Source organism: Tursiops truncatus, chromosome 4, assembly GCF_011762595.2.
Source record: "Tursiops truncatus isolate mTurTru1 chromosome 4, mTurTru1.mat.Y, whole genome shotgun sequence".
Classification (NCBI taxonomy): domain Eukaryota; kingdom Metazoa; phylum Chordata; class Mammalia; order Artiodactyla; family Delphinidae; genus Tursiops; species Tursiops truncatus.
Window position 1 is genome coordinate 74,863,890 of NC_047037.1, and position 21,514 is coordinate 74,885,403.

Genomic DNA, 21,514 nt, shown 5'->3' on the forward strand with positions numbered 1-21,514 from the left:
TTTTTAAAGTATTATTATTATATTTTTTTGGCTGCATTGCGTCTTATTTGCAGCACACTGGATCTTCATTGAGACACGTGGGATCTTTTGTTGTGACCCACGGGTTCTTCATTGTGGTGCACAGGCTTCTCTCTGGTTGTGGTGTGCAGGTTTTCTCTCTCTACTTGTGGCACGTGGGCTCTCTCCTTGAGGTGCTCAAGCTCAGCAGTTGTGGTGCACAGGTTCAGTTGCCCGGCGGCATGTGGGATCTTAGTTCCCCGACCAGGGATCGAACCCGTGTCGCCTGCATTGGAAGGCGGATTCTTTACCATGGACCACCAGGGAAGTCCCTCATTTATATATTTTCCATGGCTACTTTTGTGCTGCAGTGGCAGAGTTGAGTAGTTGTGACAGAGACAATCAGCCCTGCTAAACATAATATGTTTATTCTCTAGCCTTTTAAGAAAAAGTGTCCAGGGAAGACATATGGGAACATATGTTTATGTATGACTGATTCACTTTGTTATAAAGCAGAAACTAACACACCATTGTAAAGCAATTATACCCCAATAAAGATGTTAAAAAAAAAATAAAAAAATAAAAAAAAAAAAAAAGAAAAAGTGTGCTAACCCCTGGTCTAATTCTTAAAGTAGAAGCCCATTTTGGGGGCCCAGTGGACAAAGAAAGGAGTGGTAGCGCCATCTACCTATTCCTCCAGTCTCTTACTTTTTTTTCTCAAGGCAGGTTATTTTTTGTCCAGGGCTCCCTTTCTCAGGGAACTCTCATTTAGAATGTACATGGCTGGCAATGGTGCCGTGGTAGCAACTTGTTGGATCCCAGCTTAGCTGTTTGTTATCAGAGTTCCAACAGAAAATAGATGGCCACACTCAAATTAAGATAATTCTAAGATGGTTTATTTACAAAGAAACTCATTACAAAGATGTGACTAGAGTATATGGAAACCACAAGGGATTGTGCTAGCCCAGTGCTAGCAGCAGGAACAGAGCTTTTATTATCCTTAGGCCTTAAGGAATGAGGTGAGGAAGAGGGTACTGGGACTCAAGAGATACTGTTGTGTAGAGTAGGCTGCCTTGAGAAGAGCAGTGACAAAGCCAGCCCAAGGTGGCCTCATAGAGAGGGAGTTGGGAATAAATACTTTGAATTCATGCTTCTTCCTTTCCATGATAATGCTGAGACTCCCATTGGATTGGACCCAACTGGAACCCTGTTGTATATCTGGTCTGGGATTTGATTTTCATTCTTACAACTAATAATTTAGCCTTACTGTGTCATGCATGTTGACAGGAGACACGAGACTCTGGGTCAGAGACAAAGGACTTTATTACTCATGCACAGCAGCATATTTGTCTTGGTTCTCCCTTGCTGCCATTTCCCACTGGGATGACGGGATGGACCCAGGTGGATACTGCACATGCTGTAGGTTTAAGCTTCAGCTGACGACCGCTGAGCTTGGGGAATCCACTGGTTTTGTAGTAAGTAGTAAGCAAGCCTGTACTTGTCTCAGGGGGAAACATTACCTTATCCCTCAAAGTTGCTCAGTACAAACACAACCCTGAGAAATGGCCCAGGTAAAGAGCTTAGGTCAAGGCTTTACTTTTTTGGTAGACCCAGCAAAACATGTAGGAGCAGAAGAGACCCATGAAGGAATGTCTCTTAACAATGTAATCCATACAGATTAGCATCCCAGAGAGAGCAGAGCAGGGTGGAGACGGGTAGAAGACGGGTTTGGGGAAGCAAATGAGAGAGATCTAGCATTCTGGGCCCCTGGCATTAAATTCTTCTTTGGATTAGAGTCAGATCAGCAGTTCTGGCCCGTGATCAGGATATAATCTTATTGTCATTTCCCCTACACTTTCATCCTCGGAAAGACCTATATCCCATAGGACAGTCTCCTTTAGGGTTGCAGTATTAGAAGTGGTTCTCATTGACTTACTCCTAAGGTTGACTCTTCAGAAGCAGAAGCCTCTTTCCCTTTGCTTAAATTACTCTTTTTTAGTTTACCAAACTGTAGCACTGTCTAGAAAGGATCATCTTTTTTTTCTTTTTTGTGGTTAGCAGCTGTTAACCAGTACAAGGTTTTTGCTCTGTTGGCACAGTGCTCAAAATACACAAAAACCAAACTCAGCACTTGCTTTCTTTTCCATCTCTGCATAAGTGAGATAATCATAACTAGAACTTCAGGAATCTATTACAGCATGTTAACTGGTATCTATGTATCATTTTAACTTTAGCATACATTATCTTACTATTTGGTGTTAACTGTCTTCTGGGGCTTGGGCTCCGTACTTACTTTCTGTCTGGTACCTGCCTGATCACTGAGCGTCTGTGGAGTCACGCTCACCCACCCCGTTGCATACTGGGAGGAAGGAGGCAGAAAGGCAGTTCCAGAAATGCGTTGAGAGCTTGCTTGAGAGTGCTCCTGACACTCAAAGAAAAAAGACATTTTTTTAATAAGCAACTTTTTACATCTTGATAGCTGTGTTGAATGCTGTGGGCATGTGACCTACTTTCAGTATCATGTATATATTTCTGCCCTCACCTTGGGGAAATAAACTGCTACAGGCAGAATATTTTGAGCTTCGATTGCCCGTATCAAGGCCAGGTGTTCTTTCACGTATTTCATATTATAATAGGCATCCAGCAGCTCTTATCCGCAGTAGATGTCTGTTCTGTATTTGGGTGGCAGGAATTATCTTACCTGTCAGACAATGCTTGTACATCCAAGCAACAGTGCTGTACAGCAGCTAAAATTCAAGGACAGAAAAAGTTTTGTGGACTGAATAAATAGTTATCACCTGACACCAGTTAGGCATTGCTGTCCTAAGCTGTTTGGTAAAATGTTTATGTAGGGTGCTTTTTTATAGTGAACAAGAGCAAGAAAATATACTTCGTTTGTATTTGTGTAGTAACAGGCTTATTTTGTTGTTGGTGGTGTTTTTTTTTTTTTAATTTTAAAATTGTGTATCCATTTATGGTTTTTAACTTGTCTTAGATAATTTGCTTTAAGATTTTGTCTCTTAAATACAGATATACAACATTCTCAGTAGAGTTTCACATAGAGTGAGTTAATAAAGGAGCAAAGTAAGTCATGTTAATTCTAAAGCTTTGAATTTTAAGAAGTGTTTGAGGTTTATTAATTTATGTTGGATGATGCCATCTGCTGGCAAAGGCATAATATTGTAGCTCCTCTTTATCAGAGATTGTGAAAACCATCCCTTGAAAAGTGAATGAGTGCCAGTGCTTGGGAACTATGAGTGTAAAATCTGAGAATTCCTCAAACCAGACAATTCTTATCTTATGGGACCAAAAGAAACCCAGGAGCAGAAGAGAGACCTAGGAATCAGGAGGAAAGGAAGAGTAATGTGCTGGATGGCCGTGGGCTGCCTGTGATCTCACCCTTCATCATTTTAGATTTCAAAGTTAAACTATTTTAGGAGGATGCTTTTCCATTTTGTTTATTATAAAATTGTATTTCCACTAAGAAATAATTTTTTTTTACAGAAATGTTTATTAACCAATTTGTTGTAGCTCATATATTCAGGGAGTGAAGAATAATTGTTACTGCATGTCACCTCAGAGGGCACATGGTTAGAGATATTTTATTGACAGCAGTTGGGAAGATTTGTGAATATGAAATATTTATTTGTCCGTATTAAGACTTTGTAGCCATTTGGTAATAGATATAACATTTATTGAGTTCTCACTATGTGCTAGACATTGATACTTTACATGTGCTGTTTACTTTTCACAACAATCTTATGAAACAGATAATGCTCTTATCATCATTTTTCTGATGAGGAAGAGGAGGCCAAGAGAGGTTGAATAATTTGCCAGAAGTTATTCAGCTAGTAACTGTTAGAGCTCATATTCAGGCCAAGGAAGTATGTTCACAGCAATAGATTATCTCAAAAGGAAGAGTATAGCCCAAGTCAAAATGGAAGCATCCAATATCTCCAACCATTTTCATAGTCAAATATTAATTTAGTAGTATTTTTCTATCTTTATTGGTTATAATATTTCAGCTGCCTTTAACTTTTTGCTTTTACTTGTAAGTTTTATGCTTTTAGCAATGTTTTTATTTTCAATAAATTGTATATGTATTTGGGGAATTCCATACCATTTTAAAAAATTTAACTGTTTTCACTTGTTAAATAATTAAGGAGTAACTTTCATAAAGCAAGTGCATAAATCTCAATAAATTTTTGCATATGGGGTACACCCATATCACCCAGATGAAAATATAGAACATTTTCAGTACCCTACCAGGCTCCTACCCCTCAGTATTCTCACCACCACCTATCTCCTCATCCTTGAGTAACCACTTTTCTGACTTCTATCTCCATTGGATAGTTCTATTAGTTTTGAACTTCATGTAAATGCAGTTGTACACTATGTAGTCTTGTGTCTGACTCTCACACAACATCATATCTGTTAATTTCATATAGGTAGTTTGAGTATATCAGTAATTTGTTCTTTTCCATTGCTGTATAGTTTCAGATGACTATACCACAATTCATCCATTTCTACTATTCATGGCTATTTGGGTGTTTTCAGTTTTTGGCTACTGCAAATAAAGCTGTTGTGAGCATTCTCATACACATCTTTTAGTACAGGGGTCCCCAGTTCCTCCCCCCACGGCCTCTTAGGAACCGGGATGCACAGCAGGAGGTGAGCCACAGGTGAGCCAGCAAAGCTTCCTCTGCCGCTCCCCATGGCTCCCCACCGCCCCCCACCGCCCCCCACCGCTCCCTCTGGCTCCCCATCACTCCCCATGGCTCGCATTACAGCCCGAACCATTCCCCCACCCACCCCGGTCTGTGGAAAAATTGTCTTCCACGAAACCGGTCCCTGGTGCCAAAAAGGATGGGGACCACTGTTTTAGTAGACATAAATACTCATTTCTGTTAGGTATATACCCAGAAGTGTAATTGCTATGTCATAGAATATATATTTAGCTTTGGTAAGCTTTTGCCAAAAGCTGTATATTTTTCTGAACTTACTTTGTACTCTGATAACCTATGATCTACCAAGAACACTCTCATTTCTATTAATAGTCTTTAAAAAAACATTTGGCAAGGGGATCTTATTAGACAAAGAAATAGATTTTGATAGTGATCTATAGAGTAGTGCTCTGTAGAAAACTCTTGTTTTTCATGTATTAGTTTATTAATACCAGGTTTCTACTTTGTACTGCTTTGTACATAGATTAATACAAGACACTGTGGGAGAAAGTAATGAAGTATAAATACAGTCCTGCCTAAAGAATCTTATAGTTTAGTCAGGTAGACAAGAGAATGAAAGATAAGCAATATAGTACAATATGCAAGTGATATATGATTTGTATAGACAATATGTGCTCTGGGATGGTGGAGAGCAGTCACTAGACTAGAATGACTGGAAAAGGCTTCGTGGGAGAGAGAAGCCTTCAGATGAGCTTTGGTGAGTAGGTAGAATTGAATTGGAAAGAATGGTTCATCATGAGTGATGTTTTGGGAAAGTGAGAAAAGCTTGTTTTAGGTGTCTAAAATGGCCCGACTGGAATGAAAAATTTCTTAGTTGAGAGTGTTGGGAAGATGGTTGGAAAAGTATGTCATGGTTAAGCTTTGGAGACTTTAAATGTCAGGTTAAGTTCTTGTCTGAGAGCCCAATGTGTAGATTAAATCTACTTTTATTCTCACTCTAAAAGCTCTGATTTATTTATCTTTATCATTATTATTATTATTGTCAAAGCATCAGAATTGTACAAGGTATCTGTCTTTTCTATTGCATTCCCCCTCTCAAGAGCATGAACTGGACAAGGAGCAAGGTGAAAGAGTTTTACTGGATTTTAGAGAGAAGTAACCCCCCTAAGAGAGGTCTTTGTAATTAGAGAGATTTTATTAGTAGTGTTTAATAAAGATTTTAAAGACATAGTGTAGATGATTTTTGACTGGAGAACCTAATTCATTACTTACTTTAAAAAAATCATTTGAGGGCTTCCCTGATGGCGCAGTGGTTGAGAGTCCGCCTGCCAATGCAGGGGGATACGGGTTCGTGCCCCGGTCCAGGAAGATCCCACATGCCGCGGAGCGGCTAGGCCTGTGAGCCATGGCCGCTGAGCCTGCATGTCCGGAGCCTGTGCTCCGCAACGGGAGAGGCCACAACAGTGAGAGGCCTGTGTACCGCAAAAAAAAAAAAAAAAATCATTTGAGGTGATTTTCTTTAGGGGTGATAGCTACTTCTGAGAGTCCTTTTTTCCCTAATATCTTATGGTAAAGGTTTTTGAAGAATTGTATTTCAAGAACTTTTTTCCCTTCTTCCACATTAGTATCTTCAGATAATAAGAAACAGATTCCTAATGATGCTTCTGCTGGAAGTGAAAGAGACTCATCAGATATACCACAAAATTGGTCACTACAAGATCATTATAGAATGTATTCACCCATAATATACCAAGCCCTCTGTGAGCATGTGCAGACTCAGATGTCACTGATGAATAACTTGGCTTCAAAGAACAACCCTAAAGGAATTCCTACTGCACCTTGCCACACTGTGTCTGGTTCTGGTTAGTATGAATGACGTTTTAAATGGCATGATTATAAGCTCTAATTAAGTTGCCTGGTAATTGTATAAGCAGTCTGAGATGTGAATGACATTTTTTTCCCTTTTCCCTTTTAGAATCTCAGGCATCTCCATATTCTAATTATAGCTTATCCACCTCTACCCCAGTCCAGTTACCTCAGCAACCACCCTGCCCTCCAGTGGTTCATTCTGTGAGTACAGTTTATATACTATATAAGTAGTAATTTGCTTTTAGAAATTGTCGTCTTGAGAGAAAATTGAATTTGCTGATTGTATCTTAATGCCCTAGGATGTAAAGACCAATTATTTTTTCAAGTTATTTTGTATTAGAAAAGTTTTACTTATTAATTGGGGGAGGGGGAAAGGGTGAAGGGGGAAAGGGAAAGAGATTACTTGAAAAAAGAAATCACCCATACCTACCACCCAGGCATAATTGCTGTTAACACGTTGATAGAGCATGTTCCAGTTATTTAATTCTCTGTGTAGGTTTTGTTTTCTGGTTTTAATTTGTTAAGTTAGTTTTCTTTTAAAAATATCATCATAATTAAATTTTATAACGTTTTATATACTGCTTTTTTCACTTAACACTTTATTGTAATTTACCTTTTTGAAATTTTTAATAAGTTGTTAGTACTCTGTGTAGTGAATATACCATGGTCTGTGTGACTACTCACCTATGGTTAGACATTTAAGGAAGTTTTTACCACTATAACACTTCTCTAAATATATTTGTGCAAAAGCTTTTTCACCTTATTTTCTTACATTGTAATTTCCCAAAGTGGGATTTTGTTTAGTCCCAAAGTAGACTAATTTTTGATGTCTTTAAACCATGTGTGATATTTGTAAACGATCTATTTTAGTCATGGCTTTATAATGTTCCCATATTGCAGAGGCTTTAAAAAGCTAGAATATTGTGCTGAGGGGAAATTCAGTTTATTTACTGGTAATCTATAACTCTATCCTGCAAATGTCATCTTCTAACATTTTTCGTTTGAGTTTATTATAGTTAATGCCTACAAGTCAGTGCTCACATTTTTGAAGGCTTAACTTGTTTTTTTCTTTCTTTAGGAAGTTCAGACTGATGGTGACAACCAGGTTATATCACAAGGTAGAACAATTCCTGTGGACTGTACTGATGATGTTCTAAGGAATTCCTTCAGTACTAGTCTTGGAGTTCCATGTAGCCTGCCCCAAACTGACAAACCAGCTACTCCAACATTTCAGCAGCTGGGTCTTGCTAATGGAATTCTGCCACAACAAAGAGTTCCTAAGGAACCGGACCTACTAAAGGGTTTCCAAACATACACGAAACTGTTGGGTTCTCATCCAGACAGTCAGACTTGCTGCAGCCCCACCCTATTACAGCCAGATTTCTTGGCTATTAAAGAAGAAAAATATGTTAAAGAACAAATTGGAGAGGTTAGAAGTGAAAGAAAGGATTTAAACATACCCGTGCAAGATACAAGAATAAAGGATGTGCAGAATGCAAAAAATGTGAACCAGAGTGCTGAAAAAGTTAGAACTATCAAGTATTTGTTGGGAGAGCTCAAGGCCCTGGTAGCAGAACAAGGTAGATAAAGACTTTCTTTATAATTTTCTGTGGCACGTCATTTATTTTATTTTTTTTTAATTTTAGCATTAATTAATTAATTTTTAAAATTATTTTTTATGGCTGCATTGGGTCTTTCGTTGCTGTGCACAGGCTTCCTCTAGTTGCTGTGAGCAGGGGCTACTCTTTGTTGCAGCGTGTGGGCTTCTGACTGCAGTGGCTTCTCGTTGTGGAGCACGGGCTCTAGGCACACGGGCTTCAGTAGTTGTGGTGCGCATTCTCAGTAGTTGTGGCACGGGCCGTAGAGTGCAGGCTCAGTAGTTGTGGCACATGGGCTTAGTTGCTCCACGGCATGTGGAATCTTCCTGGACCAGGGATCAAACCATGTCCCCTGCATTGGCAGGCAGATTCTTAACCACTGCACCACCAGGAAAGTCCCTGTGGCATGTCATTTAAATTCAGAATAACTGACATGGAGTTTGTGATATTTTCCATAGAAATATGTCTTGTGCTAATGAGGAAATGAATTTTGTCTGTTTTATTCTTATTTTTTAGGTTTTGCTCCTCTTGTTTCCTGTGGATTTGAAATGTGCTAGGGAATATCAAACAGTCTTTTACTTGAAAGTGTGTATTCATTCTGCTTGATTCAAAGGACCTTGAAAAGATTCAACCAGTTATAGAGATAAACTTTAAGGGGTTAGAGGACTCTAAACATGATTAACTCCCTAGAATAGAATGATAATTTTTTCCTATTTTAAAAAGGTGCAGAAAATTTCCTCTCATCATTTCTTTAATAACCAACTGTTATAATGTTTAACAAATCTCACTTTGAGAAGGAACCTAAAACTTTTTATGCCCTTTTAAATTCACTCTTGGGATTTTTTAATTAAATCAAGAAAAATGTCTTGGGTGGAGTTAAGAGACATTTGAGCCAGGTCATATTCATATGTTTTCATTATAGGTGTATATTCTAAATAATGGCTTTCATTTGGAGTGAGTTACAGATTTGTCATCTAGAAAACACAGTAATTAATTGTGGAAGCACTGATTGAATACCTAATATTTGCAGGCTGACAAAAAAAGTACCAAATGTTAAAATTTATCTAAAGGATTGTAGCACTGTTGATCCAGCGGTTTAATATATTAAAATCTCCTATGGTTTTAGACTTTAAGTTTGTTACTATTTTCTTAACCAAATACTTAATCATTGGCAACAATAATAATAGTAACAATATCATTTACTGAGCGCTTACCATGTGCCCAGCACTGTGCTAAGTGTTTTATATGCATTATCTCGTTTAATCCTCACAGCAACCCTATGAGGTACTGTTATTGTCCCCATTTTACAGATGAGGAAACTGAGGCTTGCAGAACAGTATTTCATTTAATCCTCTCAGCAACCCCATGAGGTACTGTTGTTATCTCCATTTAACTATGAAGAAACCTAGGCTTCAACAGTTAAGTAATTTGACTAAGGTACATTGCTAGAAAATGGTGGAGCCCAGGTCTCGGCCTCCAATGCTTACAAGTAAAACCCCTCTATGGAGGATTGGTAGAAGTCTGCTCTGTAATTGGGCACAGTTGTTTACTATGTGCATGTAAACATTCCATCAGGGTGTTAAAATACTCATGGAATTGAGTAAATTTTTGTAACTAGAATACACTTTACCTCTTTTGGATATCAGACAGTTAATATTATATTTATCAAATGTTTTCAGTTCACAGAAAATTTGAATAGAAATGAGGGGACAAAAATAAAAGGACAAAAGATCTAAAATCTACCTTCTCCCTGTGGCTGTTTGCCACCTCCCAAACCATCCACTCCCCACAATTAATAACAAAAATCATAACTGCTTTTGATGCTACATCAAATGAAGTGTAGCTGATTGTGTTAACCTACTTTATAAAATTAAATAATAAAATCTTATCTTAGTAGACCTTTCCTCAATGTGTTGCCAAATTGAATCACCTAAAGTGAGTTATTTGTTTATGCCAGGATCAAAGGTTCTATTATAAATGTTAATACTGTAATTAATTATAGGAAACCCTTTAGCAATTATAGGAGTCTAATATAGTCTTTTGGTAAATGTGAACTAGGAGATATATATAAACCATCTTCCTACTAGACATTTTAACTGAAAAAAATCACTGATATAATTCTGTGACTTAAGATTAATCTTTAGTTTACTGAACTTAATGTCTTTAGAATTCTTTTCAGTAAGGAAATGCAGGTGGCAGGAAAGAGGAAAATAGGATTTGTATAATAAATTCATAAATGAGTTGAGTTTGTTTATAGCATGTATGTATATTTCTGAAATATTTTCTTTTTTAGTAATACATATGAATAATCTTATCCAAAAATAATTTATGATATTGTCTTTACTCATTTCTTCTGCCTTTTATAGAAGATTCAGAAATTCAGAGGTTGATTACAGAACTGGAGTTGTATATATCTCTGCTTCCAACAGTAAATGGAAACACAAATATTCAGGTTGAAATAGCACTGGCCATGCAACCACTAAGAAGTGAAAATGCTCATTTACGCAGGTAAGAATTGCTCTTTGAATTTTTTTGTCTCCATGCAAAGATGTCCCGTGGCCAGAACAAAAGTGCCTAATGATATATCTAGGGCTTCATAAGGAAAATAGATATATACTGTCTTACTGTGCTTCTACTGTGCTTCTACATTCCCTATTTTCCAAATATTGCTGGCATTCTCTAACTCTTCCGTTACTTCTGCCCACTAGTACATATTTTTTTACATCTGTTATCACTTGGTTGGTAGTGAATGGAGACGAAAATGAACTACCTCAAGGTATTTATCAGGCCAGTCTAGGCCATACAGTAACAAACTCCAAAATCTCAATGGCATAGCACAGCAGAAGTTTATTTCTCCCTCACACCAAGACCAGCGTGGGTCATCTGAGGCTATCCTGTGACTCAGGATTTAGATTCCCTCCGTCTTAGGATCTACTATCTCAGTATATGTTATTTAGGAAAAAGAGAACATGGATATGGCAAACCAACTCTTACATGCCCTGGCCCAGAAGTATGATAGTCTCACTTCTACTTGTATTTTATAGGCTAAAATGAGGAATATGGCCCTGCCTAATATAAAGATCTGGGACATGAAATTTTCTCATACTTCCATATACTCCAAAGGAAAGGAGAACCTAATATGGGTGAACACCAGTCACCCCACTACATTCAGACATAGGAAAAAACTCATTTAAATTCTTAGATAATTTTTCTTTTGGCTATCTTAACTTATGTTGATATTATGGCCTTAATTTGTTTAGAAAAGATATAAACCAGAAATACAGAAATCACTTACACGTTATCAATAATATCTTAACTTTGAACATTTTGGTGGTGATCACCAAGGCCCCTGCTCCAGTGTCTATCAGTACACTTTGCAGAGGATTGGAGGACACTTTCAGGTGCTTCTGCAGCACTGCAGTGTGTGAGTGTGCCCTGAGAGGGCATTATAGTTGCGTGAGCTATAGACATTGTATCAGATGGGAACTGCAAGGACCTGCATAATTTTAAAAAACTGGAAAGCAACAAAATAGGATTCCTGGTTGGAGGATAGCTTAAATTCATGGATCTGGAGCCTGCAAAGGCACGACACCTAGTGAGATTTACTCGTTTAGGATTATTTCTCTAAAGGTCATTAGTCTTTAGATACTGTGGTATATGGTGGGGTTTCTGGTTTAAATTCTAATAATACTGTATTTAGTCCTGACCTAAGGGATCCCTGTAATAGCATTAGTTTTTCAAAAGCAACACCAAGTATAAATAATAATAATGGTAATAGCCAATACTACTACTAACATTTATTGAATGTTTCTTATGTGCCAGGCCATAAGACATAATATAATATGTGCCATATATTATCCTTTATATGTCATCTCTTTAAATTCTTACAGCAGCTCTATGAGGTAGGTATTATGTTATTCTTATTCAGATGAGGAAACCAAGGCACAGAGAGGTTATGTAACTTAACCCAAGGTCACATACCTAAGATGTAACAGAGACAAGACTCAAACCTGGCTGGGCAGTTTGATTTTAGAGTGCATTGATCTTAATTTCTACGCTTCTGCTAGGAAGTAGAGACTAACTTATTTATGCTTCAGTATTTATGTGTATTTTGTGGAACAAAAGAACATACTGTAATCCATTTAAAATAAACACATATGTTTTTAAAGGTATGACTATCAAATAGTTTCTTAAACAAGCATACTAAAACTTAGTCTCCAGATATTATCTATTTTAACATTGTGACCATGGGAAATATCAGTAGTTGTTATTTATTTATATTCCTTAGAACATTTTAAACTTGCTTTAGGAGCTAATTTATAAGCCATTTAAGAAAATGAGACTTAATACTTTATTGGTCTCTGCTTGTTGTTAATTTTTTTTAAGGGTATTAGCTTAACGTCTCACCTAATTCTTCAGACTTGGCATCAAAGCTTTTTGGCTGTATCCTTAGAGGACAAAGATTAAATAGCATGCTACTGCCATTGTTTACCTGACCTTCTAAAATTGAAATTATTGAAAAATGAGGAATTTGTCAGATACTCTTTTTAGCAGAATGAGATTTCCAGCACAAGTATAGGAATTTTTTTGCCTCTTTGGTAATCTTTATTTGGAAAGAAACATCCATAATCTCCATTACAAGTGAAAGTTGGAATGCATAGACTTATTCAAAAGTGTTTTTCAGCTTTTTCAATCAAAAAAAATTTTTCTTTCTTTTTTGGGCATTTTGAAACTTCCTGTTCCTTTATGGCCAGAAAACTAATCTTTAAGGACTTTCTTGGTGTTTATTGCCATCTTGTGGCTTAAAAAAAAATAGCTAGGTGCATTATTTCTTTGGCATTTGGGTCTGGGCAGTTTTTATGTGAGACTCCTGACACAGTGCTCAACATTTAGCCTTCCTGGTCCCTACCCATAAAATGTCTGTAGTGCCCTATTCACTGTGACCACCAAAAGGCCTGGCACGTTCCAAACTTTACTGGGTGAGGGCTGTGGGGGTTCCAGTTCAGCTAGAGAGGGACTTTAATATTCAAAGGGCAACTTAGAATTCACGACCATTTCCTGATATTAGACTCAAATATGAGACCATTGTGTACCCACACAGAACAAAAGCTGAAGTGGATGTCAATAGGAGGAGCTGGAGTGTGGCCTTCAGTCTTTTGGCCTGATAATTTGACATATGGTAACATAATTCTTCCAGATGGAAGTTACTAGAGGAAGAATAGATAGTTTGCTTTTATTTCACTTTTTATTTTTAGCTTTTTATTTAGTTTTTGAATTTTATTTAATTTATTTTTTTATACAGCAGGTTCTTATTAGTTATCTACTTTATACATATTAGTGTATATATGTCTATCCCAATCTCCCAATTCATCACACCACGACCACCACCCCCTGCCACTTTCCCCCCTTGGTGTCCATACGTTTGTGCTCTACATCTGTGTCTCTATTTCTGCCCTGCAAACCAGTTCATCTGTACCATTTTTCTAGGTTCCACATATATGCATTAATACGCGATATTTGTTTTTCTTTTTCTGACTTACTTCACTCTATATGACAGTCTCTAGATCCATCCATATCTCTACACATGACCCAATTTCGTTCCTTTTTATGGCTGAGTAATATTCCATTGTATATATGTACCACATCTTCTTTATCCATTTGTCTGTCAATGGGCAATTAGGTTGCTTCCATGTCCTGGCTATTGTAAATAGTGCTGCAAGGAACATTGGGGTATATGTCTCTGTTTAATTTCTGGTTTTCTCTGGGTATATGCCCAGTAGTGGGATTGCTGGGTCATATGGTAATTCTACTTTTACTTTTTTTGTTTGTTTTGTTTTTTGGTTTGTTTGTTTGTTTTTGCCATACGCGAGTTTCTCACTGTTGTGGCCTCTCCCGTTGCGGAGCACAGGTTCTGGACGTGTAGGCTCAGTGGCCATGGCTCACGGGCCTAGCCATTCCGTGACATGTGGGATCTTCCTGGACCGGGGCACGAACCCGTGTCCCCTGCATCAGCAGGCGGACTTCAACCACTGCACCACCAGGGAAGCCCTATTTTTAGTTTTTAAGGAAACTCCATAGTGTTCTCCATAGTAGCTGTATCAATTTACATTCCCACCAACAGTGCAAGAGGGTTCCCTTTTCTCCACACCCTCTCCAGCATTTGTTTGTAGATTTTCTGATGATGTCCATTCTAACAGGTCTGAAGTGATACCTCATTGTAGTTTTGATTTGCATTTCTCTAATAATTAGTGATGTTGAGCAGCTTTTCATGTGCTTCTTGGCCATCTGTATGTCTTCTTTGGAGAAATGTCTATTTACGTCTTCTGCCCATTTTTGGATTGGGTTGTTTGTTTCCTTAATATTGAGCTGCATGAGCTGTTTATATATTTTGGAGATTAATCCTTTGTCCATTGATTCGTTTGCAAATATTTTCTCCCATTCTGAAGGTTGTCTTTTCATCTTGTTTGTAGTTTCCTTTGCTTTTCAAAAGCTTTTAAGTTTCATTAGGTCCCATTTGTTTATTTTTGTTATTTCCATTACTCTAGGAGGTGGATCAAAAAAGATCTTGCTGTGATTTATGTCAAAGAGTGTTCTTCCTGTTTTCCTCTGAGAGTTTTATAGTATCCGGTATTACATTTAGGTCTCTAATCCATTTTGAGTTTATTTTTGTGTATGGTGTTAGGGAGTGTTCTAATTTCATTCTTTTACATGTAGCTGTCCAGTTTTCCGAGCACCACTTATTGAAGAGACTGTCTTTTCTCCATTGTATATGCTTGCCTCCTTTGTCATAGATTAGTTGACCATAGGTGTGTGGCTTTATCTCTGGGCTTTCTATCGTGTTCCATTGATCTATATTTCTGTTTTGGTGCCAGTACTATATTGTCTTGATTATTATAACTTTGTAGTATAGTCTGAAGTCAGGGAGTCAGATTCCTCCAGCTCCCTTTTTTTCCGTCCAGACCACTTTTGCTATTTTAGGTCTTCTGTGTCTACATTACAAATTTTAAGATTTTTTGTTCTAGTTCTGTAAAAAATGCCCCAGGTAATTTGATAGGGATTGCATTGAATCTGTAGATTGCTTTGGGTAGTATAATCATTTTCACAATATTGATTCTTCCAATCCAAGTACATAGTATATCTCTTCATCTTTTGGTATCATCTTTAATTTCTTTCAGCAGTGTCTTATACTTTTCTGAGTATAGGTCTTTTACCACCTTAGGTAGGTTTATTCCTAGGTATTTTATTCTTTTTGTTGCAGTGGTGAATGGGATTGTTTCCTTAATTTCTCTTTCTGATCTTTCATTGTTAGTGTATACGAATGCAAGAGATTTCTGCACATTAATTTTGTATCCTGCAACTTTACCAAATTCATTGATAAGCTGTAGTAGTTTTCTGGTGGCATCTTTAGGATTCTCTATGTATACTATCATGTCATCTGAAAACAGTGACAGTTTGACTTCTTCTTTTCCAGTTTGTATTCCTTTATTTCTTTTTCTTCTCTAATTGCCGTGACTAGGACTTCCAAAGCTATGTTGAATGATAGTGATGAGAGTGGACATCCTTGTCTTGTTCCTGATCTTAGAGGAAATGGTTTCAGTTTTTCACCATTGAGAATGATGTTTGCTTTGGGTTTGTCGTGTATGGCCTTTATTATGTTGAGGTAGGTTCCCTCTATGCCCACTTTCTGGAGAGTTTTTATCATAAATGGGTGTTGAATTTTGTCAAAAGCTTTTTCTGCATCTATTGAAATGATCATATGGTTTTTATTCTTCAATTTGTTAATATGGTGTATCACATTGATTGATTTGTGTATATTGAAGAATCCTTGCATCCCTGGTATAAATCCCACTTGATCATGGTGTATGATCCTTTTAATGTGCTGTTGGATTCTGTTTGCTAGTATTTTGTTGAAGATTTTGACGTCTATATTCATCAGTGATATTGGTCTGTCATTTTCTTTTTTTTAGTATCTGTCTGGTTTTGGTATCAGGGTGATGGTGGCCTCATAGAATGAGTTTGGGAGTGTTCCTTCCTCTGCAGTTTTTTGGAAGAGTTTGTGAAGGATGGGTGTTAGCTCTTCTCTAAATGATTGATAAAATTCACCTGTGAAGCCATCTGGTCCTGGACTTCTGTTTGTTGGAAGATTTTTAATCACAGTTTCAATTTCATTACTTGTGATTTGTCTGTTCATATTTTCTATTTCTTCCTGGTTCAGTCTTGGAAGGTTATAGCTTTCTAAGAATTTGTCCATTTCTTCCAGGTTGTCCATTTTATTGGCATAGAGTTGCTTGTAGTAGTCTCTTAGCATGCTTTGTATTTCTGCAGTGTCTGTTGTAACTTCTCCTTTTTCATTTCTAATTTTATTGATTTGAGTTCTCTCCCTTGTTTTCTTGATGAATCTGGCTAATGGTTTATCAATATTGTTTATCTTCTCAAAGAACTAGCTTTTAGTTTTATTGATCTTTGCTATTGTAGTCTTTGTTTCTATTTCATTTATTTCTGCTCAGATCTTTATGATTTCTTTCCTTCTGCTAACTTAGGGCTTTGTTTGTTCTTCTTTCTCTAGTTTCTTTAGTTGTATGGTTAGATTGTTTATTTGAGATGTTTGTTGTTTCTTGAGGTAGGATTGTATTGCTATAAACCTGCGTCTTAGAACAGCTTTTGCTGCATCCCATAGGTTTTGGCTCGTGATGTTTTCATTGTCAGTTATCTCTAGGTATTTTTTTTATTTCCTCTTTGATTTCTTCAGTGATCTCTTGGTTATTTAGTAATGTATTGTTTAGCCTCCATGTGTTTGTGTTTTTCCCCCGTAATTGATTTCTAATCTCATAGCGTTGTGGTCAGAAAAGAGCCTTGATATGATTTGAATTTTCTTAAATTTACCGAGGCTTGATTTGTTACGCAAGATGTGATTTATACTGGAGAATGTTCTGTGCGCATTTGAGAAGAAAGTGTAATATGCTGTTTTTGGATGGAATGTACTATAAATATCAATTAAATCTATCTGGTCTATTGTGTCATTTAAAGCTTGTGTTTCCTTATTAATTTTCTGTTTGGATGATCTGTCCATTGGTGTAAGTGCGGTGTTAAAGTCCCCCACTGTTGTGTTACTGTCGATTTCCTCTTATATAGCTGTTAGCAGTTGCCTTATGTATTGAGATGCTCCTATGTTGGATGCATATATATTTATAATTGTTATATCTTCTTCTTGGATTGATCCCTTGATCATTACGTAGTGTCCTTCCTTGTCTCTTGTAACATTCTTTATTTTAAAGTCTATTTTATCTGATATGAGTATTGCTACTCCAGCTTTCTTTTGATTTCCATTTGCATGGAATATCTTTTTCCATCCTGTCACTTTCAATCTGTATGTGTCCCTAGGTCTGAAGTGGGTCTCTTGTAGACAGCGTATAGATGGGTCTTGTTTTTATATCCATTCAGCAAGTCTGCGTCTTTTGGTTGGAGCATTTTATCCATTTACCTTTAAGGTAATTATCAATATTTATGTTCCTGTTACCATTTTCTTAATTGTTTTGGGTTTGTTTTTGTAGGTCCTTTTCTTCTCTTGTGTTTCCCACTGAGAGAATTTCCTTCAACATTTGTTGTAGAGCTGGTTTTGTGGTGCTGAATTCTCTTAGCTTTTGCTTGTCTGTAAAGCTTTTTATTTCTCCACCGAATCTGAATGAGATCTTTGCCCGGTACAGTAATCTTGGTTGTAGGTTCTTCTCTTTCATCACTTTAAATATGTCATGCCACTCCCTTCTGGCTTGTAGAGTTTCTGCTGAGAAATCAGCTGTTAACCTTATGAGAGTGCCATTGTATGTTATTTGTCATTTTTCCCTTGTTGTTTTCAGTAATTTTTCTTTGTCTTTAATTTTTGTCAATTTCATTACTTTGTGTCTTGGCGTCTTTCTCCTTGGGTTTATCCTGCTTGGGACTCTCTGCACGTCCTAGACTTGGGTGGCTATTTCCTTTCCCATTTTAGGGAAGTTTTCGACTATAATGTCCTCAAATATTTTTTCAGGTCCTTTCTCTCTCTCTTCTCCTTCTGCGACCCCTATAATGTGAATGTTGTTACGTTTAATGTTGTGCCAGAGGTCTCTTAGGCAGTCTTCATTTCTTTTCATTCTTTTTTCTTTATTCTCTTCTGTGGCAGTGAATTCCACCATTCTGTCTTCCAGGTCACTTATCCATTCTTCTGCCTCAGTTATTCTGCTATTGATTCCTTCTAGTGTAGTTTTCATTTCAGTTATTGTATTGTTCATCTCTGTTTGTTTGTTCTTTAGTTCTTCTAGGTCTTTGTTAAACATTTCTTGCATCTTCTTAATCTTTGCCTCCATTCTTTTTCCGTGGTCCTGGATCATCTTCGTTATTATTATTCTGAATTCTTTTTCGTTAAGGTTGCCTATCTCCACTTCATTTAGTTGTTTTTCTGGGGTTTTATCTTGTTCTTTCATCTGGTACATAGCCCTCTGTCTTTTCATCTTGTCTATCTTTCTATGAATGTGGTTTCTGTTCCACAGGCTGCAGGATTGTAGCTCTTCTTGCTTCTGCTGTCTGCCCTCTGGTGGATGAGGCTATCTGAAAGGCTTGTGCAAGTTTCCTGATGGGAGGGACTGGTGGTAGGTAGTTGGCTGTTGCTCTGGTAGGCAGAGCTAAGTAAAACTTTAATCCTCTTGTCTGCTAATGGGTGGGGCTGAGTCACCTCCCTGTTGGTTGTTTGGCCTGAGGCGACCCAACACTGGAGCCTACCCGGGCTCTTTGGTGGGGCTAATGGTGGACTCTGGGAGGGCTCATGCCAAGGAGTGCTTCCCAGAACTTCTGCTGCCAGTGTCCTTGTCCTCACAGTGAAACAAAGCCACTCCCCGCCTCTTCAGGAGACCCTCCAACAGTAGCAGGTAGGTCTGGTTCAGTCTCCTACAGGGTCACTGTTCCTTCCCCTGGGTCCTGATGCGCACACTAATTTGTGTGTGCCCTCCACGAGTGGAGTCTCTGTTTCCCCCAGTCCTGTCAAAGTCCTGCAATGAAATCCCACTAGCCTGCAAAGTCTGATTCTCTAGGAATTCCTCCTCCCATTGCTGGATCCCGATGTTGGGAATCCTGACACGGGGCTCAGAACCTTCACTCCAGTGGGTGGACTTCTGTGGCATAAGTGTTCTCCAGTTTGTGAGTCACCCACCCAGCAGTTATGGGATTTGATTGTATTGTGATTGCACCCCTCCTACCGTGTTATTATGGCTTCTCCTTTGTCTTTGGATGTGGGGTATCTTTTTTGGTGAGTTCCAGTGTCTTCCTGTCAATGACTATTCAGCAGTTATTTGTGATTCCGGTGCTCTTGCAAGAGGGGGTGAGGTGAGAGCACATCGTTCTACTCTGCCATCTTGAACCAATCTGTCACTTTATTTTTAGTTAGAAAATGTAATGGGAGAGCCAATGAGTTAAGAATTAGATATGCTGGCTGTATCATTTAGACCATCTGGAGACATGTATGGTATGATCCAGGATAGAAACAGACTTGGGAGTTATTCACTGACCACATTTTTATTGAGCATTTACTACAGGTCTGGCACTGTGTAGACACTGGAGACAATAATAATTAAAAGCAAGTGATTTGTTTTCAGCGTGTAAGTGGTAAATTACCCAAGAAGGTATAGAGTGTGAACAAAGCCAAAGGGGAATTGCTGGGGAACAACAGCTTTTTAAGGAAAGAACACAGGAAGAGGAGCCTGTGAAAGAAACCCAAGAAGGAACAAGTAGAGAAGGATCAGGAAAACTGGGAGAGAGCAATACCACAAAAGCTGGGAAGAAAGAATTTACGGAAGGGGAGAGATGTTTGTATAACATTCAAAATAAACAAATTGACAAAAGGGACAAGGTAGGTCAAGAATAAACATCACAAGGCAGTTCACCCGAAGAAAACCCAGGAAAACTTGAAACAGTATTCTATAGGTTCAAGGAAATTAAATATACTAGAGTCTCTCTTAGAAGCAGGAAGACAGAGATTGAAAAGAGAAAGTGCTTAAAGAAGAAGAGACAGTAAGAGGAGAAGAAAACTGGATTAGGTGACCTTGGAAAAATAAGAAAGCTAAAAATTACAGAAATGAAAGCCCTGTTAGAAACAAATAAATTAACACCAAACAAACATCAAGTCAGGGATAATGTATTCCATTAGAACCTAAGCAGGGGACTTTCCTGGTGGTTCAGTGGTAACGAATCTGCCTTCCAATGCTGGGGACGCAGGTTTGATCCAGTTGGGGAACTAAGATCCCACACACTGCGGGGCAACTAAGCCCCCGTGCCACAGCTACTGAGCTCGCACACCTCAACGAGAGAGCCCGCATGCCGCAACCTACAGAGTCTACACTCCCTGGAGCCTGCACATCACAACTAAAGAGAAAACCTGCATCCCCCAACTAGAGAGAAAACCCCGCGCACCACAACTAGAGAGAAGCCCACACGCCACAACAAAGACCCCGTGTACCACAACAAAAGATCCTCAATGAAGACCCCATGTGCTGCAACTAAGACCTAATGCAGCAAAAAAAATAAAGAAATAAAAAAGAAGCTAAGCAATATGAAGGCTGAATTTTGTTGTTGTTTTGTTGGTTTTTGTGTTTTGCTTCCCCCCCAAATAGTTCTGTTTCAGTTGCTACTAAATTCATAGTTCACTGTCTCCTGTAAGCCTTATCTTATTTCTCTTTATAAACCCCTTAAATATTTTTTATTAATTTATTTTTATTGCAGTAAAATATGACATAATATTTATTTTTTAACTACTTGTAAGTGTACGTTGCATTAAACGCATTCACAATACTGTGTACCCATGACCACTGTTTGTACGTAAAACTTTTTCATCCCCAACGTAAACCCTGTGCCCACTAAAAGTAACTCCCCTTCTCCCTTGCCCCCAGCCCCTGATAACCTCTATGCTCTTTTTTGTCTCAATGAATTTGAGAAGGCTGAATTTTTGTCTTTTTTGTTTGCTGCTGTATTTCTAGTGCCGAGAATTGTGCCTAGCACTCACTCTAATAAATACTCGTTAAATGACTGAATGCGTGGTGGATAAGCTTCAAGAAATCATACCAAAAAAATAGAGAAAGATTGATCTAAAAATTATTTTTAAGAACGTGATATACATGGAAGAGAAACAAAAGAGATGCAAAATTGGCATAGTGTTCCTGCAAAAGAGAAGAGAACGAATAGATTAAATATTAAAAGATAGATAAATAAAGGGAAACTTACTAATCTAAAGATCTGTGTCAGCAGATCAATAGGGTATAGAAGTTCTCAGAAAAACTATGCAAAACGATCAATACCAAGACATGCTGGTGAAGTTACTACACCTCGAGGACAAAAAAATTTAGC

The 21,514-nt window shown here is 37.9% G+C and overlaps 1 protein-coding gene across 5 annotated transcripts in view; it reads left to right on the forward strand.

Moving 5' to 3' along the window:
- CCDC14 (coiled-coil domain containing 14) overlaps positions 1 to 21,514 on the forward strand; it is a 44,308-nt gene that overhangs the window by 10,152 nt on the left and 12,642 nt on the right. For all 5 annotated transcript variants that reach the window (XR_004526389.2, XM_073804151.1, XM_033855744.2 and 2 more), the window contains 4 exons: positions 6,308 to 6,544; positions 6,658 to 6,752; positions 7,630 to 8,131; positions 10,516 to 10,657. Coding sequence is in view for 4 of the 5 variants with exons in the window: in XM_033855744.2 (XP_033711635.1) it covers positions 6,308 to 6,544; positions 6,658 to 6,752; positions 7,630 to 8,131; positions 10,516 to 10,657 (976 nt within the window). In the remaining variant the exon portion in view is untranslated. The remainder of the gene's footprint in view (positions 1 to 6,307; positions 6,545 to 6,657; positions 6,753 to 7,629; positions 8,132 to 10,515; positions 10,658 to 21,514) is intronic.